Raw genomic sequence first — 25,132 nt, 5'->3', positions numbered from 1 at the left:
TCACCAATGTTATCACCATTGGTCCTGCATTCACATTCTAGGGCTGGAGTGCAGAGGAAAAGATTGCTGACTGCTGCCGGACCATGGATTAAGATGAGCAATCTTCCGTATTACACAATTCCCTAGTAAAACAGGAACTATTTTTGTTTACATCAGCTGGGGGTAGGTTGAGGACAGCAATATTTATTTTATGTTTGCCTTGATTGCTAAGATTTATACCCATTCGCCATATCTCCAGCCATTAAAATGTTTGGCTTTAGATGTACTAGAGAAGTACAAAGATATGGTAACACATCCTAACTGGGAACTTATAGTACTATACAATGCCTGCAGAGAGCAGTTACGATCTTAGAGGTGCACCATGAGAGCCCCCATATGAATACAGGTGACTTTTTACAATATGGTTGATATGTGCCACCAGCGGAGACATAGACAGTAACAAACACCTGAAACAGGTTCTAACTCTTACCCACTTTCTTTAAAAACAAGGCAATAAATATGAAATAGTAATAGCTTATATGTAATATGACACTTACAGGGGGACCATCCTAAAATAGACCTGGATGCTGCCATTACTAACTTCTACTTCTGAAGAAAAGTTTTTTTTTTGTCTGCCCTGCTGACCCTTTTGCTACATTATGTCAAGTCCCTGATTTGAAACAGATAAGGACTTCATACTTTTTCTGATCTAAAATACTTGTTTCAGGTTATTATTCAAGTATCCAATAATGAAACCAATTTTTTTTTTTTTAGAATATAACAATTGAAACCCACTATCCCTCCCATGACAGGTCTACTTTAAATGAATTGATTATTATTATTATTATTATTGATAATGATAATAATAATAATAATAATAATAATAACCATCACCATTATCATATTTGGAGAGATACTGCAATAAACTTGATATGAGTCATAATTAGTTTAATATTTTTTCCCCTGTCATGTTCTTCTGTCAAAACAAATGAGCTCACCTAATTAACAGTTAGAAGCAGATTTTTGACATGAGGTCAAGATATACTCAAATGTCAACATAATGAGTACCAAATTTAGACACAAGTGCCATTCAATTTTCTTCAGGCTGTGTGGCTGATAAAACTGATAGTATGTGAATATAGAAATGTGTGCTAACTCACTGACAAACTGAAATAAAGGCTTGTATACAGATATACTGCAACGATTGTAATACCATCCCATTTGTGTCTGTGGACTGTGGAACTATTTGTTCCACAGTCCAATTTGTTCTATTTGTGATGATTGATTCAAAAATTGTAAGTCACTAGAACCAGAACAGGCTCTTGTTTGGCTGTACTGCTAAGGCTGGTGCGGATCGGCCAAAAGAGAGGTTTTCCCTAATTCTGGAGATATTTCCTCTCACCTCCTACTCAGTCTAAAGGACAGGAGGTAAATGGAAATTTCTGCAATGAGAAGCAAGTGTCCAAGAAACCCACAACGGGTTTTCGACACAGATTTATACTTTAATTGCCTGTGCATACAGAAACTCTCTTCAACATTCAGTACATTTCTCAGAAATGCAGAAAATGATGCACACTTAGCCATCTCCCTTCTGGCTACTCATACCACCACTGCATGTCACACAATGTCCATAACCCCAAGAAAATGTGTTTCTGTGAATATAATCTATTTGGTTAGACATTGCCTAGACACATTTCTTGAGCATTAAGTTGAGTCACACGTATCTGGCTTTTGTTTTTGTGCCTACTGTCCTACTCCTGAATGTGGTACTATAACACAGTGGTAAAATATTTAAGATCTCTGCTATGTCCTTTAAAAAATGCACAGAAAGGGATTTTATGATGGATACAAAATAGGACTTTCTTTACTATTCATTGAAGGACACAGTGGAGATCTTGAATCTCTTACCATTAGCACATCCCAAAGCAGTGTCTACAGAGTAGTGGGAAACAACAAAACAACTGCCCCAAAAGCAAAAAATACAATGCTGCGTGTAAGGCCTTGTTCACACCAAATGTAGAGCAGATCTAGTCAGGTTTCACGCTAGTCTTTTAGATGCGTTTTTGGTGTGTTTGCAGATCTAGAGCAGGTAAAATAGGGCCTGCTGCAGTTTTTTTACCTGCTCTGGACCTGCACGCTGTCATGTGAACTGGAGCTAAAAATACAATAGGAATACATTGGACGCAGTTTTGATCCGGTCTGCACTTGCTCTGCTCTGGACCTGCTCCGCGCTTGGTGTGAACTAGCCCTAAGACTCACAAACTATGAATTAGATATGTGCACCAGCAAATAATTTTATTTGTTTCGTTTCGTTTAGGATTTTGCGTTATTTAGTTTTTCGGGATTCGGGCCAGAAAGTCAATTTGTTTCGGAATTCGGATTAGGACTAAATTTGTTAGCTGTAGTCTGTACAAAAGTTTGTTTCGTTTCGTTCGTGGCAGCAAAGACATTTGAGAAACATTTATTTTTTTTCCTCATTTTTTCTGCAACAAAATTTCGTCCAACTAACGAAATTTCATACAGACTACCGTTAACGAATTTCGGAATCGGAAATTTGGATTCGTTTGCATTTGTTATATCTGTAATTTGGAATTCGGATACATCCGAATGTCTGAATTTCCGAAATTCCATTCGAATTTCAATTCGGAGCAAAACTAATTGCACATGTCTACTATGAATAGGATATTGAACCTCCCAATATGAGATGCCCCCTGACCAAGTAATGAACAGGGACCAGTTGCAACAGGATAAAAGACCTGGGGGCCTCCGCCAAAAAGTCAGTCTAAAGAATGTAAGCAGTGGCAGAATCCAAAACATACCCATACTCACAGCTAGACAGTGAAAAAAATATCCTTCTGATGCACTGGCCTGAAGTTGAAAGAATAAAAACAAAAACACCCTGCACATAAAAAGAGAACAATGATTCCCAGCAGGGAGGGAGTTGAAAAACTGATCTGCCTCTAGCTGCTGGAGGGTTTGACCACAATCAGGGGCTGCCCCAAGGCTTTGCTTTTGTTTTTGTATCTAGTATCCTTCCCCTGAATATGACACTATAAGCCAGTGAACACAGATTCAAGATCTTGGCTGTGTACTTTCATGAACAGAAAATAAATCACATTTATTTCTATGTGGCTAGGTAATATCTACTATATGTGCTACATCACATTTTAAAAGAATAGGGCAGCTAGCATGTTTGTGCTTTTTGTTTTTTTTTACAGCCCAATTCCAGTCAAACTATTTTTGTTTTACTTTTGGACATTTTGTGTCCTGGAGTCACAAGCTATCAGAAGAACAGAAAGTGAAGTAAAACTACCCCAAAGGGGCCAAAGTTAGCAATGCAACTTTTTTCAAGTTTGACAAAAACTTGGGCTTTTGCAGCACCCAATAAAACAAATAAATGCACAAAACTTATGTATCAAGTAATTGTGTGTGTGTGTGTGTTTTGAATGTATGTGATCCATTAAAATTGTTTTCCCTACTTTAATTGTTTTGCCCTAAATTTGCATAAAAATGCACGCAAATGTACATAAATGTATGTATAAAAAGGCTCACATCATAAATGCACATTGGTGCATATACATATGCAAGAAGGAATTTTTAGACACAACTAAAAGGGATGATTTAGAAGGTAGACCACAGAAAGGTCTCGTTCACACCTAGGCGTATTGCATATGCGCGTCTGTCGCGTGTTTCCGAAGGCTACTTGGCTGTATCCCAATGGAAACGCGCAACAAAACGGCCTAAAGTAGTACCTGTACCTTTTCAGGCATGGGCCGTTTTGTAGCGTGTTAGGGACGGGCGGAAATACGCCAAGGTGGGAATGAGACCATTGAATACAATGGGATTTATATTTTTGAGCGTTTTGTAGAGCGTGCGTCGAGCGTAGAACGCGCTACAAAACGTTCAGGTGTGAACGAGGGCTAAGGGCAAAGGTATTTGAGCACACCTCAAAATTATTGAGTTCAGATGTTTTCAGTAGAGATATGTCTGTGAATGTTGCTCCAATCCACTTAATCTGTCACAACCAGGTGTTCATTGTATTTGCATAATTGGAGTCTAGGAGGTGTTATTAACCTGCCCAGAGAGAAGTGTTAAAACAGCATTGTATGTGGCAGACAATAGATGGGGGGGACATCTATTGTCCACTGTCTGACCTCCATTTTACCTACTTCTAAGCTCCATCAACCTGCTTCAAGCTGCTTTTGCATTCCCATCGGCATGTATGGGGGAAGAAAAAGCTCTGACGTGAACAAAAGACCGTCAATACAAGTCCTATTTTTAAAAAATTTGTTTTTACACTCATATGCTCTGATCCTGTGATCATTCAGTGTTAAAATCCAGGCTCATACACAGTAGCCCTCCATCTAGCACTATACTAAACAGAGTGATGGTAGCTAAGGATTGGAAGACTGAGGATATTCTTCCTACTGTGTGCAGGATACTCAGATGTTATATTTCTCCCAGAATGCCCCTCTCAGACAGACCTTGAATGGCAATTGAATGAACTGCTTTTAATCATATTTTCTAAAAATCCTACTGTTACTGTATATTGTGCTATGCCAGTAGTTTTTTTCATGCAGTAAAGTTACAGAAGTCTGTATTACCTGTATTTGAAAAAAAAAGTGGTAATTGTGAATTGATATTTTTATTTTCGTTCACTCACACAGGACAGAGTCATCAAGAAAATAAAAATGTCATGCTCACATATATCCTGCTCACATTTGAGATGTGTGATAAGCCATTTCACACACTGCTTTTAACAGAACCATTTACACTTCTTCCAGTAACAAGATCTACCAGTAACTGCTTTGACAATGTGTTAGAACAACAGTTTGTTCAGTTATCATAGAACATTATTGGATTGTCAAACAGCATTACAATAAGGAAGACCATGGGTCGTGGAATGTAGTTTTGGCTTAAAGTAGATGTAAACTCTTTTGAATGGCATAAAAGCAAAACCTCCATGAAACGTTTTATCCTACTCCTAATAACCATATTGATTTAGAAATGTGCAAACTTATGAATTGAAAATGCGCATATGATGTATTTCCTCAATGCAGTGGCAGTATTTCACTCAGCCCTGTGAATATAAACTTCCTTCTGTCACCAATCTGACTAAGTTTTCTATCTGGACTACAACTCAATGTCTGAACTTCCCACAATGTAACATCATCATTGCTTCCCGGAAGCAAAGTATGATGGCATATGTAGTCTTGAGAAATGGAGATTGCATCACACCAAGCAACAGGAAAAGAGCTGCAAAACACGCTGGGAATCCAGGAAATCCAAAACAATTAAATGCATTGGTGGGCGGATACACGCTGAAGTCATGCACTAGGCACCAGGAAGTGAAGGATTGCTCTGTGAGAGTGGCTGAAGGAACGTTTGCTATAGAGAACTATTGGATCCTATGTAAGTCCACCGGCAGTGGCTCTTTGAGGGTGTGTATTGTTATAAGTGATCACTACAGAAACTTTTGTGAGTGTTTTTCATCTTTTTAAATAAGTTCATTGGTTTTATGGTATTATGCTATGGATGTTTTTTGATACTTCTCCATTAGCATTGGTAAATCGAGAAAAGGAGGGGAAGGGGAATAATGACGATTTAAACATCCCTGTGGAAGGATGGATTGTACTCTGAGTGTTGTAAGACCATTTCTATCTGAATAGTCCACCTCCTCTGGTGGGTGAAGTCTGTGGCCAAACATAGATGAGAGTGATCACCTGATTTCATTGTTTGCACAAATTGGTGATTATTGCACTGCTTGTATTGTTTACACAAACTTACTGGGACTTTTGAGATAGTTATAGAGATTGTTAAGAGATTTTTGGCATCGTTTGAATCACTGAATACTTTTGTGAACTTTTAAAGCACAATGGCGCAACGGTTAGCACTTCTGCCCTGCAGTACTGTGGGTCACTGGTTTGAATCCTGACCAGGTCACTATCTGCAAGGAGTTTGCATGTTCTCCCTGTGCGTGTGTGTGGGTTTCCTCCATGTACCCTGGTTTCCTCCCACACTCCAAAAGACTTGCTGGAAGGTTAATTGGCTCCTCTCCAAGTTGGCCCTTCTATGTATGCATGCATATGAGATAGGTACCTTAGATTGTAAGCTCCTGTGAATGTGCACTATGTAAAGTGCTGCATAAATTGTCGGTGCTATATACATATCAATAATAAATAAAATGACTTCTTATTTATTTATTTAAATATAGTGCTGGGCAGTGTGTTCATCTTTATTTGAAAGATGGGCTACCACTCTTTGCAGAGCAGCTGAATTATTTCTAGATAGTAGTAGGTAGCATGGATCATATAGATAAGTATAACCTAGGAAGTTGTTGAAAGTGATAGGCAGACAGAAGGTAGCACTTATTGCATACAAGAGATGTTTCAAGTAAGCTTTGATTGCATTATGAAAAACAACTATAGTTTGTATTTATATTACAATGCTGATGTTATAACAGGATAGTATATGCTGGGACTTTGAAACTCCTTTAAGCAATATTCAATTAGGGGGTGGGATGATGTGAGTAAAATGTTCTTTTTAATTAAATGCTAGGCACACCTACCGTGTGCTTAAGCCCTCTGTATCAAACAATTCTCATTTTATGAGGTTTTTTTCAGAAAACCCTTGTTTTTACCATTTTTTTTTATAATTTGTTGCATCTCAGTGCTGTTGATCTTCTCCAGCCAATTTGCAGCGGCTGTCTTTCTGCATGCACTCACTCCAGTGTCTGTCATATGTCCATACTCAGGATGGGTAACAGCGAAATATGGCTGGGCAATAAGCACTGGCATTGCTGCTTAAAGTGATATTAAAGTCAAAAGGTTTTTAAAGCAGAAGTAAAGTGAAAAAAATTGCTAGGAGTTAGAGATGTTTGGCAGAAGAGACTTGCAAAGTCTCTTCTGACAACGACAAAAAAAAAAATGATTTCCCTCTCCCCTAGCAGATTTTTTTTCTGTATTTTCATTTTTTTGTTTTGTTTTTTTAGTTTTCTGTAACAATAATAGAACATGATTAAGTGCATTTAAACTTGTCTATTAAGGTATAGCTTTAGAAAACTTCCCAGTATTCTCTAAGGACTGATTAAACACATCTAATATTTGAATGTAAATTGGAATATGCCGTAATACATTAATGTTGCTGTATAATTCTTTCCATATATTTACAAGGCTTGTTTTCATCTTTTTCTGGTTTTGGAAGATCGCCTAAAGAACCACGGTAACTTTTTATTTGAAATTAAAATTGTAAAATTCCTTCGAGGCAGCATTCTTCAATTCAATAAAAATGTTATTGACCTTTTCTTTCAAATGTGTTTTTCCACTTTTTTTAATGTTTTTGATTGCCTGCTGTCTACCAGTGAAGAAGCATGTCTCATCCTTCAGGGCAACACATTCAGATATATGTCATTCTGTGCTATTACAGAAAGTTTTATATTCATTATGACAGATATATTCATTATATATTAATGTTGCATTGTATTAAACAGGGGACTAACCCAGTTCAGAAATTAATCAAAGCTGTCATAACAACACCATGCAATTACCTGTTAATAAGCCTATATCTGTATAATAGCTTACAAGCAGTGATTGTTTTTTTCCACATATTATTGAACACAGGAGGTTGACTGACTCTGAATAGGTTATTAGTTCTAAGCGCCAATGACATACAAAGCTGTTAAAAAAAATAGTTGTATTTATCTATCTGGTAATAGTATATGAATACAGCTTTGGCACTCTTCTAGCTATTTAATCACACTGCTGCTTGCCCTACTGCTGCCTACCTGCATTAGAGTTATGATGGGAGATGGATGCAGCTTCCTTGTTTTAGGACAGCAAGAGTCTACCAAGGGTATCAATGAAAGTAAATGACCAGCTGCTGTATTTATTCTGCATTTAGGGCAGGTTCACATGAAAATTGTGTAAACCTACCTGCAGTTCTAGTGCATTCCAGACCAGAAAAAATGAGACATGCAAAATGTTTCTAGTCTGGTCTGGAACAGACTGTGCTGGTGTGAACAGAGGCCAGAAATAGCATAGGGATACATTAGGATGCATTTTGGGTCCGGAAACAATCTGGTCTGGTGATGATGGTGTGAATGGGCCCTTAGGGTTTAGACTTCTGCAACATGTCACCTGCTGACCATTTTGTGTGTACTGAGCTATGCACCCAATTTCACAGTGTTAGAAACTTGCGCAGGCTATCTCCTATTACTCCACCCAAAAGACAATACATTCCTTTGGGTTTTTATGCTCTTCAAGGATGATTATCTTAATGAACAGTTCCATGTGACCTTTTGCCACCCTAATTAAATGCAAAAACAGATGTACATCTCTTTTGAGTGTCTCACTTTACGCTGCTGTGGTCTGCCCATAGACCCACAATGTTTACGAGCTCTTTGGAGCTGCTGATCTGAGTGCTCTTGTGAATGAAAGGACACCATTCATTGAGAGGTATGACCTGCCTGCCTCCCTAACTGCATAGTGGGCACAAAATGGGGTGGATCATGCCATGCCTAGGTTTATGCAAATACTGGCTTTTAGAAAGTATTTTCAAAGGATCCTCCAAAAGCATGTCAACATTGTAATATAAATAGTAGACTGTGTTACTGAGCAATCATAGCCAGTCTGACAGGGTTATTCACAAAAGGATGAAGAGTTTGGAGAAGACAGGAAAAGTAAACAATCTAGGCCAACATAGCTAATTTGGAGAAATTTTTTAATTCAGCCCACTTCCTGGTTTAGCTATATTGTCCTACAATGTTCACTTCTCCTGCCTTCTCCAAACTCTTCACCCTTTTGAGAATAACCCTGTCAGTTTTCTGTGACCTAGGCGGTTGCCATCCCCAAGTCTGTAGTTACCATAATGACACTACTGCCTAGGGCAGCAAAGTTTGAGGGGGCAATATCAAGTCACAGTATTTACAGATTCTGATAGCTGACTGGTGTTTTCAGAAGGTGGTCAGCAATAGCAGCTCTAATGTTTTTCTTAATAGCAGTTAAACCCCTTTGATATTTAGAGAACCACTAGCAATGTGAGGTAGCTGCAGGGAGGCGGTCTCCATTGTAACTTTTTTTCTCTCCTGTAGTGTGTAGACAAACTCACAAAATACTGTGAGGGGAATTAATCAAAACTGAAGCAGAGAAAATCTGGAGCAGTTGACAAGTGCAACTAATCAGCTTCTTTCTTCAGTTTGTTCAGTTAAGATATGAACATGAACGAGAGAAGCTGATTGGTTGTCGTGCACAGCTGCTCCAGATTTTATCTGCTCCATTTTTGATAAATTCCTCCCTGTGTGTGCAGCGATCTGTAGATTTTAGGCCTATAGCTAACAATGGCAAATCAGGCAGCACACACAGTTTTGGGAGAGGGAAAGAATATTAAAAAGATTTGAGAAGAACGGGATAGGCATCCACAGTGACACAGCTACAGTTTATGGAGTAAAGATTCTCAATTGCTTTAGTCAATCAGCTTCATTGTGTTCAGCTGTTACAAAAAAATCTCCCCTCAAAACAAGGATTTATCTATAATCACTTTTCACTTGGGTACAATACTATAATTTTGCACAAGGAGCCATATAACCTAAGGCTATTTCAGTTAGCAAACATAATCTATAGCGAGATCTCTACAGCTATAATTATGTTACATAATATATCACATAGCTTTCACAAAGTGACAACTAAGATTCACAAAATGTTTCTTCGTTGTCATTATTAATCACCGGTTTCAATAAATTTTGGAATTTATTCAAATGAAATCTAACTTGCATCTAACTTCGGAAACCTGTACTCTATATCTGCCATTACATTGCAATTAAATGAAAATACATCCTTCTGTCTGAATTATTCACATATTTGTTTATTTACTGTTCCTGTTATCCAGATGAACCCTCATAAAAACATCACTTTTATATTCTATTTTGTCTGTTTAATTTTTCTGTGTGTATGTGTTGCATGGCTCAGTTCTACTACATATAATGCTGTATAAAGTACAGTGATTTTATGGAACATCCATTAGTTCACTCAGAAAGGCAGCAAGGCTACTAAATAAGTAATGTGCTTGGTGGCAATGGAATATAATTTCCCAATAATACCCACAGAACTTACGGTTTTATGCAAATACTAAGTTATCGCTGCAATCAATCTAAAAATTATAGCTCTAAAGAGAAAGTTAGCTTGGACTCGGTCACGTACACACTAGAGCGGCATGCTCTGCCTTAGCAGCTCACGGTGTTTGTTCTCATCGGTGATATTAAATTCCCAACACCACACACAGGATATTAAATTCGCTTCACCTTCACTGTTTTTTCCATTTATTTTTCTATAATTCCATAAGCCAACCCACTGACAGCAAATGCTATAAATCTCTTAGATAATGAAGTCATTACCTCTTGCAGGATTCTCTTCATTTTGAGCAGTAATGTCTTTACAGATGTACAGTCTTGCATCATCAATCTGAAAGGCAATGATTCCAAGCCGTTGATGTCTTCCTGTGCAAAGGGCCATTCCACAGATGGGCTGGTGGGCACTTGGCAGACTCGAGGGCACTTAGTATCCTCTTGATCGCTTTCTCTTGGCAAATGTAGATAGAGATTTCTAGAAAAAATTATTGTTACATTTCATTTTTTGATATCAATCGACTTAATTCATGTACAGTATATAATCCTTAAAACCATGTTTTTATTCTTTCTTATAACATATTATACCATTTTTTTTATATATTTGTATTGTCCAACCACATTGCCTCTTCATTATTTGATTATTTTTTACATTTTGGCCTAGGCCATATGTTTTTTCCCTTTTTTTAATCCAACATTTGTTTGCTACACATGGATTACAAGAACTGATCATGTCGATTACCTTTTCCATCACACTGTGCATGGCATTCAATAAAGCTAACACAATACTTTTATCTAGTCAAAAGGTTGGCTGAGGAAGAGAGACAGATAGTTTAAACTTTTTTGGACAACTCCAACTAATCTGAGTTGGTATGGTTGGTGTTTCAGCTGCAAATATGTTTAGGACTATGACCTTTCTCACAAAAAAAAACAAAGCAAAAAACTCTGGGAAGAAACAGCTTTTGTCAGTTCTTCTATGTTTGTTAGCCCAAAGTGCAAAAACTGGGATCTAGCCTAAGAAAAAATGAAATCCTATTAGAAAACAGCTTAAGGGACTTCCGGTTCCGGCGCCTGATGTAGTGGTAGCAGACGAGAAGAGCTCCCGCGCGGCCAGGGCTACAACAGATATAAAATCCTACTCCAGCAAGCCGAATAACCTGGCAACGACTCCAAGACACTCTCTCCCCTTCCATATGGAAAGATTCCTGTCGAAACGCCGCTATACACCTCGCGGCAAAGCCACCCCTAATTGCAGAAACCGGCCGTTACCTTCCAAGATGGCCGACCTTAATGGCAAGCCGGACATTAGTGCCTCTTCGGATGAAGACTTGCCAACGCGATCTGACCATAGCCTCATAGCGGCTGAAGTGGCGAAATTACTGAAGCCCACCATTCAGGACGTGGTGCACAAAGCGGTTACCAAGGGCATCCAAACCCTACGACAGGAGCTTTTGAATCAGGCCCAAAGAATTTCAGAGGCCGAACAACGTGCTTCTGGAAGAGAACGTTTCACTTTGCAAAATAGTGCAAAATGAACAATGGAGAGAAACACAATTTAAAATCATGCCTTTCAAATTAAATTCAAGCCAACTCGAAACACTAATTTTACAACGTGACACTGCTGTACTGCTTTACTTTTCTTTACTAAAAATAAAAACTGTTTAAAAAAAAAAGAAAACAGCTTAAGAGTATCATCCCTGAATTTTAGTTTACTCTAGACTATTGGCCCATTCATACCAGATTCATTGGTCAATGCAGCCCCAACACAGGATAAGACCAACTGGTTTGCTTCCAACTGGACCAGATTACAACAACATGCCATGTTGGCGAGCTTTGGTTCAAAATGTAACAACGCATTACAGCTTGTAAAAACATGTTGCAATTTACATTAAGGGGGTGAAACATATGCTGTCTCCTGCTGTGAAAAAAAGTACATCCCCACAACAGGTTAAAAAAACAAAACATGCCAATGCATATCAACTCAATTGCATTTAGTTCATTTTTCTTTTTTAAAACAAAGTTTTTTTATGGATTTTGACAATGACAATACAGCAGTTTGCATGTAGTGTACAATACATATATCTTGTGATTGACACTCACCAGTTCAACAGTACAAAGTATATAAACAATTGAAATGTCAAAACCGAAGGCACCTGCACTCTAGGGCACTTTTCAGAAAGGGAAGGGAGCCAGATGAAAAGGTATTAGAAAAGAGGATGCAAAGAGCAAGGTAAAGGAGAGAAGGAAATGTCCGGTAGCGGAATGGACCTCCCAGGAAGAGCTATGCAATCAGAGGGCCGTGATGCTGGGAATGTCGGGATGAGCATATGTCATCCAAGGGTCCCAGACCTTCAAAGTTTTCTTTTGGGTGGCCAACAGGGCACTGGACAGTTCTTCATTAATAAAAAAACAAGTCAAGTCTATGTCTACCCCCCCCCCATGCGATTTGCTGCTTCTTCCATGCTTGTGCTATGGTTTGCTTGGCAGCCAGAAGAACGAAGACAGCTAGTTTATGTGGAGTCTGTGTAATGTTTGGGGGTTTGAGATGCAGTAGTGCAAACCAAGGGTCCTTGGCAACATTCATTTGTAAAAGGGATCGCAACGAGTGAAACGTTTTGGTCCAGAATCTACCCACCATCGGGCATGTCCACCAGATGTGCAGTACATCACTCTTCACTGTACAACCTTTAAAGCACAAGGCCGACTGGGAATGTGCCAGTCTAGCATGCACCATCTCATCATTGACTTGTACACTGATTCTAGAGAGGTGATATTGATGGTGCAAGATGCCGCCGTGGCCCACATCCGTTGCCAAGCCAAATCAGGCACAGCGGAGACAGCGTTGAGTTGGGAGTACAATATGGATATTAACTTAGGTTGTAAGAGCGTGTGATAGCAGAAATGTTCCATTAGGGAAAGTTGAGCAGTGGGCACCCTGCCTGCGAGGAGTGATGTTGACAAGTGTCAGAGCTGCAGATAACGGAAAAATTCAGCGGAGATGCATTTAGATCATTTATAATGCACACTAAACACAACACAAGCTTCTAAAATCCAGAAATCAGCTCATAAGTGGGACTAGTGGCATCACTGGACACTCTATATATACAGTTTATATTTGGACTGTATTTGATCAAGGGGCAGATATTGCCACTTACAGTATGGATTATAATGGCTTCTGCCTGCGTAACACAAGATGAATGAGGCCTATAATGAGGATTTGAAAGGGCTAATACTGGCCTTCTATAACACTATTCCCACCCTAGTTAATCAAATATGTACACAAAATGGAGAGTAGTAAACAAATTAATTAGATTTACTATCAAATGTCTACTGCTTGACCAATCTCTTTGCTCTATGTGTGACTGCTGCTAGGTGAATTCAGTAATTTATGCAAGTAGGATGGACTTTGTGTGTATGTGGCTGCAACAATTATATGTCCTACAAGAAATGAACACAGACTATTTTTCACTGCATTTTTAAAGAGAAGCTGTCAACAATGATGCAACAATAACACATTTTACTGCCAATACAAGATTCTAAAAAATAATGCTACAAATCATAGGCTTTTACTGATATCCTGTGTCAACCAATAAATCATTTCTATAAAGCAGGAGGTGGATTACAGAACAGTGTGCATTATAAGTTTTCAATCCAAGATTTGTTGATAGCTCTGGCAAAATGTTGCACAGATTGTTATGGTTTATGCTCTATAAATTTGTTAGCTATTGTTATGCATACTCAAGCAGAGAATTTGGCTGTAGGCTTAGGTCAAAGGCTTCTACAGAAAGCAATTTACATAAATGTTATTACAGCCTGACAGTGGGCCTTTTCTGAAAGGCTCGGTTGGAATGTCAGTTTACTCTGTGAACTAGCAAACATGGGTCTAGCCATTATTGGACCACAAGAGGGTTGGCATGGTGCTGAAGAGGTCACAATAGGTCTTATTTTCGGGGTAGGTCTTATATTTTAGCAATTCCCAAAAATAGTACTAGGTCTTATTTTCGGGGTATATATACACACACACACATTCACTTTTTATATTTCTCGGGGCATCATGGCAGCACACCATGGGTTAAGTTCCGCCCTCTTAACCCCACAGGACACGTGATGCATTTAGCTTCCTCCTAGCCACACTCATTCTAATATTCTAATAATGGGCAATTATGTTTTTGGAAAATTTTAATCCTGCTTCATCCCTTTTTCCCTTTACCTGCCGATTTCCTGGGGCTCCCCAGGCAGGGTCAGGTCTCCTCTGTACTGAAGACCCTGTTTCAGATATATTTAAACAAGATATACTTCAGGGTGCGGACCACCTCCATTGGTGTCCGGGTGCTCCCAGCAGAGACGGTCCCTGAACTGCTGCTTTCCTGCTCTCCCGTTTTTCCTCTCTATTAGTCCGTGCAGCCACTATCTATTGAGGCTTTATCCTTCAGTAGGTTGGTTCGGTGTGCAGTGACTCCATGGAGCGGTCCTGTTCCATGTCGGTCTGCACATACGCCAGCGTCTCTTATAGAGATCATAGTACTCACCCTGACAAGTCCTTCATCTACCTTTTCTGCAGGAAACAGCACTAGTTCACACACTATTTAGGGTCATCATCTACTTCCCGGACTGAGATGCTGGCACGGAGATGACACAGTGATGTATATCCTGGTGTCTGTGTAGTTATTGACTGTGGTAACAAAAGTCTCACACACATCAACTTCCTTCAGTCTGCAGTCTGATCATCAAGGGAGAGCAGACTGAGTAAATGATGTCACCTGCTGATGACATAGTCTCATCCAAGGCAAAGTCTCTAACTGGAGAGCTAGAACTGCATGTCACATACACACACTACTCCAACTTAAGAGGGTTGGAAATTCACTATCTGTCTTCACTAGACCGGGAAATAATGATTAACGATCCCACAGCTGCCACCAACGGTCACGCACAACACACACGCACACACACATGTAGTAATCTAAGCTGCCACCACCCCTAAATGACAGGGTTGTAATCAACCTTTCCCTGGACTCTCCTAGTCGGTACACTCTGTCCTCAAGCAGGCTGGCACACAGGTTTTGCAGACCACACACATTGCTCTCACTAGCAGCAACAGGTTAGCTAAACCAGGCACAATTACCTTTAGAGTTAGTACCTCCACTCACAGTCTTCTGCACTACCACTGGGGGGAGACTCACCCAACTCAAGTTGGCTGGACACACTCAATCTAACATACAATCTAGTGCACTCTAATGGCTGTGTGACAGCCTAAGTGGTTTCCTCACGCCCACTAAGATTCCCCAAGCTATCCTCTCAGCTAGAACCTTGTCATACCCACTTCTTCCACTGCCCACTCACACCCACATCATACACCCAGATCCCTGCCTTGTTTCAGATCTCCATTATTATACTGTGAACCACAAAACCAGTTTCCACCCCCCTGAGACCAGCCAATCAAATTGAAGGGGCTGCAGGCTGAATATTAACACCTTTTTCTTTAGGTATAATTCTTCTATTGATCATAGTCCAGAAATACCATAAAGAGACCCAATTGTGAGAACTCCTCCATACTGTATGTTAAAACCCTCATGTTTAGTATCAGTCAGCTGATCTTTGTGCCACTGTTCATTCCCTGAAGGTTCTATGATCATATGATGTATAGGACAGAAGTTATGCGATATGACCTTTTTTAAGCATTTTGAACATTGAAATACACACAATGTTCAGTGATACTTTTTCCAGTCTGGTGACAAAACCTACCTGAAGACCCTTTGTGTAGAACCCTCAGGAAGGGTATACATTGTTGAATGGTTCCCTGCTGGGGAAGCACAACAAATCCATGTTTGATTTAAATAACACTTTTCAGCTAGCATGCTTATGCAAACTGTTTGTTGGCTTCTAAACTGCATTCAATAAAATTATTGATTTTCCAGGAAGTCTTTTGACAAGAGGCCAAAAAAATATGATATTTTTATGGCTGCACCTTGACACTGCAATTCATTGATTACAGCGACTCCAGAGTGGAGTGAGCGAGTTGAGGAGAAAGGAATCAGCTGTGACTAGATTATATTCCTTTGAAGGGATTTCCCGAGGTTTGGAACTTTTTTCCAACAAGTCGGCGAGACACATGTTCTGTTATTTGTGCCGAAGATTTGGACTGTTACTTTAAGTTAGCTGAAGATAAGCGTGTATTTTGTGTTCAACATTTTTGGCTGCCCTGCATAAGGTAAATAAAAGCTTGTGTTTCATTCAAAACCCTCTGTGCGGGTGCTCTGTGAGCTCCCCAACATCACAACATATACATATATATATATATATATAATTTGATGTATAATGATTATACAGCAATGCTGAATACCACCAACTATGCAGGGCTGCAAGTCCCAGCAATACATTATATTAAGTAGGGATGCACCTGTGCCAATACTGGGCATTTTCACAAGCACTCGTACTCGTGAAAATGACCCAATACTAAACGCAGATACCGGCACTGGTGAAACTACCAGGGCTGCATCAGTCGCATTTACGACCGGGCCCTGGTGTTCCGCCAGTTTGGGGGGCACAGAGAGACCAGAACACTGACATTGATTTGCCATATGTTCCAGAGATCACACTGCGGGCGGGGGGCGTACCTGCGTTGCCATTGACTTTAATGCAACAAGACGCCCCCTCCCGCCCCAGAATGCAGTGAGGCAACTGGGATGCGATCCAGTGCGTTCCAGCACGAATCGGGTAGGAGTGAACTGTTGCCATGATGTGTGAGTATACACAGCGCCAAGAACAACAGGGGAGGAGATCCAATGTCTCAATAACAGTGAGTGGGGAGTCTTAGAGTCTAAGATCTATTATTATAGCTAAAGCTCAGATGAAACACATTTGCTGCTTCCTGTTACTTTTGTGATATCAATGGTATAATAAAATACCGTTCTGGACCCTGAATACATGCGTTTGTTGCCCTTTCTAGTTCAACTACAATGGCTTTCTTAAGCCGGGTGACCCCACATTAAGAAGGTCCATGCTTGGTGCAGAGCTGCTGAACTCAGACAATTTGAGCCTTTTGTAAGACTGTTAATCTATGATCTGAAGAATGTCATATCCAGTGCCTCACATCTACTTCTATCAGATACTTGCAAATTATGACACACTAACCTCACACAGTGCTCTCCTCCTGGAATGACAGAATTAGATTCCAGTTGTAGCTCCATCCACCACTGCTGCCACCTCCTCCTCTAATACGCCCAGTTGCAGCTATGCTCCTCTTCAGCTATTGAGTGGCCACAGATTATGTAATTTGTACAAATGTGCATAGGAGTTACATTGTTCCTGACACTTGGCTCCAGTCTCAGTATCTTACCGAGACCAGGAATGAGCTGGGACTGTGCCCTGCACTGTGAAAGCTCCATGCACTGAACATGCTCCATGCTAGGGGCAGCGGCAGACTTTGCATGTTTCTTTTGCCAAAAAAACTCTGCCTACTAGCACTTAAGACATTGTCTGCCAGTTGGTTTTAGAATCACTAATTTACTAAAGCAGAAGGTCTGAATATAGAGTCATTTCTATCCTGTTTAAAAAGAAGAAAATGGCAATGAGGTGGATGGCATAATATTAGTAAATATGCAGAGGAGGACATCTTTAGATACATAGATTGTGATCAGAATCAGAAAAGAAACATTTCAAAGTTTAGTTTTATAGCTATCTAATAGGAAACAGTAGGTTTATGTTCTTGTAAAATACTACAGTACACCATAACCAGTGTGACTTCTGCTTTTGAAAATGTTAATTACAGCTGAATAAGAAAGTGGTGCATACTAATGAGCTGATTTCCATACTCGAACACAACCTCATTAAAGGCGATAACAACTAATGCTTAGCACCAAATATTTCATTTGCAAAATTCAACTGATCCCTGTCTTTCCCAATCAATCTTGGGGCATCTTTAAACTACCCAGAAAGGGCAAAAATAAACAAAGATACAACTAACTGTAAAATAAATAATACAGATAGGCTTAGTTAGTCTAAATACATTTGGTGGTTTTCATACTTTTATTACATTTTTTTATGTGACCCACTTAGGTTACTACACTCCTGGAAGAGACTGACTGAGGCTGCGGTGCTTGAATAAAGGGAAGCTAGGAGATACAGGCTGCCAGAGAGGTGAGTATAAGAGCTCTTGCTGGGACCTGAATGTATTTTTAGTCTGACAGGGTTGCTTTAAAGGAGAACTATGAGGTGAGTGATTTTCACTCATCCTCATAGTTCTAGCTGACCTGTGACAATGAAACTGTCACAGGTCGGCTCAGTAGATCGGGAAGTGAGCGAACACATAACGGTGTTCGCTCACTTCTCGATACTGTCACTGCAGAGAGCCGTGACAGGGGAGTGACTGGATTCCCCCCTCACCTGTCCGATCCTCCATTGCTGACTGGCAGAACAGACGGGGAGGGGATGAGTACAACTGGCTTTGCCTCTAGATAGGCAGAGCCAGCTGTCACTCATGCAGCTGGGTGGATCCAGACATAATTGTCGGGGATCCGTTTCAGCTGCGGCATCTCAGTATACCGCAAGCTGTAGCTTACGGTATACTGAGCTTTGGGTGACGGGAGGGCGCTAGTTTGTGTCCTCCCGTTACCCTTAGGAGAAATATGGCGAAAAGCCCTAACCCCATAGTTCTCCTTTAAATGTTAATTAAACAAATGTTAAACAAGCCTAAGCATTTCATTTGAGGCAATTAGGCACATTCAGCAATATGATTACCAAGTGGTTATATTTACTGTTAACCACTTGAAGTCCACGGTGTTAAACCCCCATCCTGGCCAGGCCATTTTTCAGTATTCAGTGCTGCAGTACTTTGACTGACGTTTATTCATTCATGCAACGCTGTACTGAAATTTTATACAATTTTTTTTTTACTATATTAAGGAAAAAATACCAAAGTCTTGGGGAAAAAAACTGTTTTCCCTATATTAAATTATGAAACATTATTACTTATTTTTTTGGTAAATTATAAAAGACGGGGTCACGTCGTGTAAAACGATACCAAACATGTCAAGCCTTAAAATTGCTTGCACCCGTGAAAAGCGCAAAAAACCTACAATACCCAAAATTGCCCATAGGCGACAATTTAAAAGATTTTACTGCTCATCAGTTTAGTGTTATCAGTGATTGATGGCCCTAATTGCTTGTACTCCAACATTTGTGGTGATATGTAACATGTGCATGTGTAAAATGTCAGCTGGGGACCACCAAAGAAGCTGATGAAGCAGAGATCTGCTTCACTAGCTTCTTCTCTGACTGAGAGCAGCAGCCAGAGAAATGACAGCTGAATACGGAAGTGATGTAATGCACACCACTTCCATATTCAGAGATCAGAGAGGAAATCAGCAAGTGGAACAATGCTGATCTCCCTTCGATCTTCATGCTGAGAGCTGCCGAGCCGTTCCCGGGCCCACAGAGGGGATAGTGGAGTCTGGGATTAGTGGTGATGGTGGTGGAGGGGGGGGTGCTGAAGGAGGGGGGGTGCACTGCGGGGCACTATAAAAGCGATTGGACAGCTATAGAGCAGCTTAGCACTTGTATATCTAACAGCCATTACCGACTGTTTAGACCTGTCAGGGTATTCTACCCGTGCGTGTGACAGGGGGTGCAAGCAAGCAAGCAGAAAAAAAGCTGTATATTTACAGCACCCCACTGGAAGGAGCTTGCTGTCCATCCATTTATTTACACCGGGTGGATGGCAAGTAGTTAATTGCTAATGGCTAATCTTTGCTGGGTGAAGAAGGTCACTCTGTTGTTATTGAAGTAACTTCTTTCATTGCATGTTGGAAACACCCAAACCTGTCATGTGATTGTCTTTTGACATTCTCCTGTCTTAGACGAGACATGGGGTGGCGACTACATTCCACCAGAGAATCCCTTTACTATGGATCAAGATGTCTTCTGCACTAATACGTTGTCAATAACAGTTCCTCAGCATTAAGATAAGTAGTCTGCCTCTTGTATACAGCACTGCTAACAAGCAATCTGTCCTATGTGAAGTGATGGTGGTGTTTGGGAAAGGAATGTTGGGCAAAAGTAAGGTGAGCATTTTCCGTATGGAAGTAGCTGCACTATATTAGTATGTCAATTATGTCTAGTGTCTTGTGTGAGTAGTTACAATAGAACAGATAAATATTTAACAGTGATGGGTGAAAAAGAGTAATGGGTGAAAGTCTGCAAATCTGCAGGGGTGGGTGAGGGCTTCAGACATCCCTGCACTGGGAACCCACTGAGATATGCAGGATGTAGCCTGGGACACTGGCTAACTGTGCAACCTGGAAGATCTCAGTGTGTCTCAGAAGATGAAACTGGGTATAAGTAAATGGGTATAAGCCTGTCCCTCCTCTCGAGTCACACGCAATGTGAGTACAGCTCTGATACTTTCTTTCTATTTTTGATATACAACTATAGTGTCTGCACCAGAGACTTCCTGCCATTTAGGAGACCCACAGATTGAACACCCATATCACTGTACCAGGGTGACCCTAGGGAAGCTATTTTAATTGTTTTTAGATGTTTTGTTTTGTTATAGGTGTTCTTACATGTAATTGTCTATCATTCTATTATTAAATTTTGGTATACATTATATATAATTGTTTAATTATTTACTAGACCATCTCCACTTTAGGGATTTCTATTTACAGGGGATAATCATTTTTTGTATAAGTAAATGGCTACAATTTCCCATATTTTTTATGTCTGACCTTCCGAGTTTGACATGGAGGTCTCCCACTCTACAGGAAAGAGGCCTTGCAAAAATAGGTGCACTTTACATTTTAGTTAATGAGGCCCTAAAAGTAAAATAACAACAAATACTTAAGTATTGCTAAAGCACATATAAAATAACTGAATAAAACTGTCATTGCTGAAGGCTAACACATGTTTTCAGCCATTGTTAGCACAATGTTGCACTGTTATTTCTCATATGACAAGGTTTGTGGTTAATTCTATTGTGACAGAGGATGGTACCGTATTTCAGCATGTTTACATGATTACAAAGCATATGTACAGAAATGACAGGTAAGGACAGGTAACAAATATTTTTTAGCATCAAATGTTCAGGAAAATAACAGATGCCAGCTATAATAACCAGGAATTAGGAAGACATCATCCATTACAATTGTGCATAGCTTCAGGGATATTGAGCTGTACAAACATCCTATCTATTTAGAAAAGTCTGAACACATCATCTAGCTCCCTGTTAGAGATAAATCTTAGCAGGACTCATTTATAAAAAACTAGGGCAAAGAAAAGATTGCTGCTGGTAGCAATTATTTTCCAACTTTCATTATTTCAGCAGAGTTTTCAAAAGAAAAGCTAATATTCATGGTGGACTAGTTGATTCTTTGGTCTGGAGACTCATAGTCAGGTCCGTGTTAAAGAGTCAATCCACAAAAAAGTGATATTAAGGGGGTTATTCACAAATGAGCTGAAGGATTCAGCCGTAGCTTCGGCTAATCCTTCGCCCTTCAGTTCAGTCAAACCGAAGGGCTCCTGTACAGGCTATTCACTATAGCCCATACAGCAGCCAAAGGCGGCCAAGCGGCTAGGCCAAGCTGGAGGCATATGCTTCGGCTTGACTATGCCGATGTGACACCCGAAGCAGGGTGAACAGCCTGCTGAAGGGCTGGCCGTTAGCCCCACAATTTACAGCTGGGCGGAGCCAGCCGTGATCTCACGGCTGCCTACGCCCAGTTGTAATGGCAGATCAGTGTCCCCCAATGACGCTGGGGATGCTGATCTGTTATTAAACAATAACAACTGTCATTAAACAATAACAACTGGGTGGAGCCGGCTGTGCCGCCACAACCAGCTCCGCACAGTTGTTATTCATTGGCCGGGATCTTCTAGAAGACTCTAGCAGGTGACAGCCAATTGGAAACAGTTGGACACAGCTAGCTGTCACTGCTAGCTCCGCCCAATTGTTTTTTTCATTTTTTTCAAAAAATATTTTTTTTTTCCAGCTTTTTTTTGCTCGGTATCACAGAGGTACCGAGCAAAATAGCAGCAAACGGCAGCATTCGGCTATTCAATCACTGGTGTTCAGCCCCTATGTGAATAGGGGCGAATGGCAGTGAGTGAGCTGCCGGAGCTTCGGCTCAGTCGATCCAGATGTTGGACTGGCTGAGTCGAAGTCCTTGTGCACTTCGGCTGACCAAAGTGCAGTCGAAGGCAGACGATGTGCGGCTGATTCCAGCTGTCCTGAGACGTAGTGAATAGCCAAACGTTGTTCAGCTCTGTTCACTTCGGCCCGGTTATGCACTTGGCTGCCTTTGGCAGCTTTGTGAATAACCCCCTAAGTTATAGGTGGGGAAACTCCAACAGCAAGACCTTGTCATATTTACTAATTTCTTCTTGTCCAACTGGGAATTTTGGATGTTTCTCTCTAAATTTACAGACTCAAGCACCTTCTGTTACATCCTCCATAACATAAAATAAATTAGAAATCTACCAAGCATAGACTGAACACTTCATATTTGTCTCCTGCCTAAATTTTCCTTAGGCCTCATGCACACTAGCAGACTGTGTTTAAGCCCAACATAAATTATCTGGTAAGTATAAATAACTTAATGCTTAGCACAATGCTTAGCATTACACAATTCCATGTGCACTTTGAAATGAGCTCCAAACACACCTGAACTCAGCATTTTGGTACGTAGTGTGCATGAGGCCACCACTTCGAGCGGGTTCACGTCATCCGCTGGAAGTTGTCTATACAGGCACCGAATGTCATCCGCTGGAAGTTGTCTTCCAGCGGATTCACGCTGTGTGCATGAGGCACACAGTCCGCTGGAAGTTGTCTATACAGGCACCGAATGTCTCCATAAAGAGGGCCTGTCACATTATATTTGCTACTACATAGAGGGCTTCTTTAAAAAATGGTAAAAATGAAAGTAACAGATAAAAAAAATAAAAAATGCAAGAAAAAAAATAAAGTCCCCCACCCCCCACGTGTACGCACATACTACACAAACACATAAGACAAAAATGAAAATTGTGCCACGCATGTTACATATTGTCGTGAGTGTCAGAGAGCAATAATTCTAGGCTCATCAATCACTGTTAACACTTAACTGATGAGCAGCAAAAGCGTTTAAAGTGTCACTTATGTGAAATTTTGGTTACTGTAGTTTTTTTTTGCGGTTTCACGGACACACGCAATTTTAAGGCCTGACATGTTTGGTATCCATTTACCCGGCCTGACCCCGTTTTATATTTTACCAAAAAAGTTGGTGTTATATTCTGTTTCTGTGCACTAAATTTCATTTTAGTGTATTTTATCCTAAAAAGGGAATTTTAAAAACTCTCATGAATGGAAAACATTTGAGATGAAAATGATTTTACATTTCAATGCCATAAAGGAGGGACTTAATGTTGATTCTGGTTATCTGACACACTACCAGAACTTTTTATGAAAATACAGAACATCATAATAATAATGTTGTATATCTCTGAACTGTTTAGGGTTTATTGGTCATCCTATGTTTATTTGTTCAGTCTCTTGATCATCAGAATGCATTCTTTACTCCCAGGTCCAACATTTATGATGGTATCATTGCATACTGCAATACTCCATTCTTTTTTTTTCACATCTCGAGGGCACAGGGCTAGAAAAATGCACTCGTCCACTCGTCTGTGACGAGTGGACGCCAGTGCTGGACGAGTAGCTTCCCGACCGGCCGGCCGAGAGCTTTACATTCATTTTAACTCTCTCACGCCGGTCTGGATCCGCCCAGCTGCGTGAGTGACAGCTGGCTCTGCCTATCTAGAGGCAGAGCCAGCTGTACCAGCTCCCTCCCCCGTCTGATCCGCCAGTCAGCGCTGGAGGATCGGAGCGGGGAAGGGGGAATCCAGCCCCTCCCCTGTCACTGCAGAGAGCTGTGACAGGATCGAGAAGTGAGCGAGCCCCGGTATATGTCCGCTCACCTCCCGATCTACTGAGCTGACCTGTGACAGTTTAATTGTCACAGCTCGGCTAGAACTATGAGGTGAGTGAAAAGCACTCACCTCATAGTTGTCCTTTAACTGAAGTTGGGTTTTAACCAGTTGAAGTCAGCGGTGTTATACCCCCTTCCTGGCCAGGCCATTTTTCAGTATTCAGTGCTGCAGTACTTTGACTGACGTTTATTCTGTCATGCAGCGCTGTACTGATATTATTTTTATACCTTTTTTTGGGGACAGATAGAGCTTTCTTTAGGTGGTATTTAATCACCACTGGGGGGGTTTATTTTTTACTATAATAAGGAAAAATGACCTGAAAAAAAAAACAGTTTTCCCTATATTAAATTATAAAACATTACCCACTTTTTTGGTAAAATATAAAAGACGGGGTCACGTCGGGTAAAAAGACACTAATCATCAGGGCTCGCAAAATCCACTCGTCCACTCGTCTGTGACGAGAGGACGGTGGAGCCCAACGAGCAGCTTCCCAGCCGTTGTAATTACACGGGCGGCCGGGAGCTTAACACAGTCAAGCGATCGAGCGTCTCTATAGACGCTCCATCGCTTGAGTCAGCAGCTGTCACTGCCGTTGCCGATCCCGGGATCCGCTGTGCCTGATGCGGCTGGGACCGGCACGGCTCTGTGACAGGAGATCAAAGGGAGTTCAGTATACAAACTCCCTTTGATCTCCTCTCAGTCCCCGAATGCAGGAAGTGATGTATATTACATCACTTCCTGCATTCAGTGTCACTCTCCAGCTACAGAAGCTGATGAAGCCGATCTCTGCTTCATCAGCTTCTCTGGGGGTCCCTAGGTGACATATATATATATATACTGTGCAGCAGATACTTTGAAAGTTTAGAATGTTGGTAGCTTGGTCTTGGAGAGTTTGTTTCACAGTTTTCAGTGGCAAGATTTTCCTTTTTTCTCTTCATTATCCAGCCTCCTATTTAAAGCCTACAGTTTCAACTATATATTTGTCTTCTGCTAAAGGATAAGCAATCCAGAGTCATCCCTGAGAAAAGTAAATAACATGCGATTGGCTTGTTTTTTGTGAGCTTGGCCCATTACTAATTC

The 25,132-nt window shown here is 40.6% G+C and overlaps 1 protein-coding gene across 1 annotated transcript in view; it reads right to left on the bottom strand.

Annotated features, from left to right (window-relative positions):
* Positions 1–25,132, bottom strand: part of CCSER1 (coiled-coil serine rich protein 1) — a 629,863-nt gene that overhangs the window by 161,588 nt on the left and 443,143 nt on the right. Inside the window, exon 6 of the mRNA XM_018553277.1 lies at positions 10,367–10,574. Coding sequence (XP_018408779.1) covers positions 10,367–10,574 — 208 coding nt within the window. The remainder of the gene's footprint in view (positions 1–10,366; positions 10,575–25,132) is intronic.

This window comes from Nanorana parkeri, unplaced genomic scaffold, assembly GCF_000935625.1.
Source record: "Nanorana parkeri isolate BGI_ZX_2015 unplaced genomic scaffold, ASM93562v1 scaffold115, whole genome shotgun sequence".
Classification (NCBI taxonomy): domain Eukaryota; kingdom Metazoa; phylum Chordata; class Amphibia; order Anura; family Dicroglossidae; genus Nanorana; species Nanorana parkeri.
Note: the sequence above shows the minus strand (reverse complement) of the source record. Positions and strands in the feature narration are given on the sequence as shown.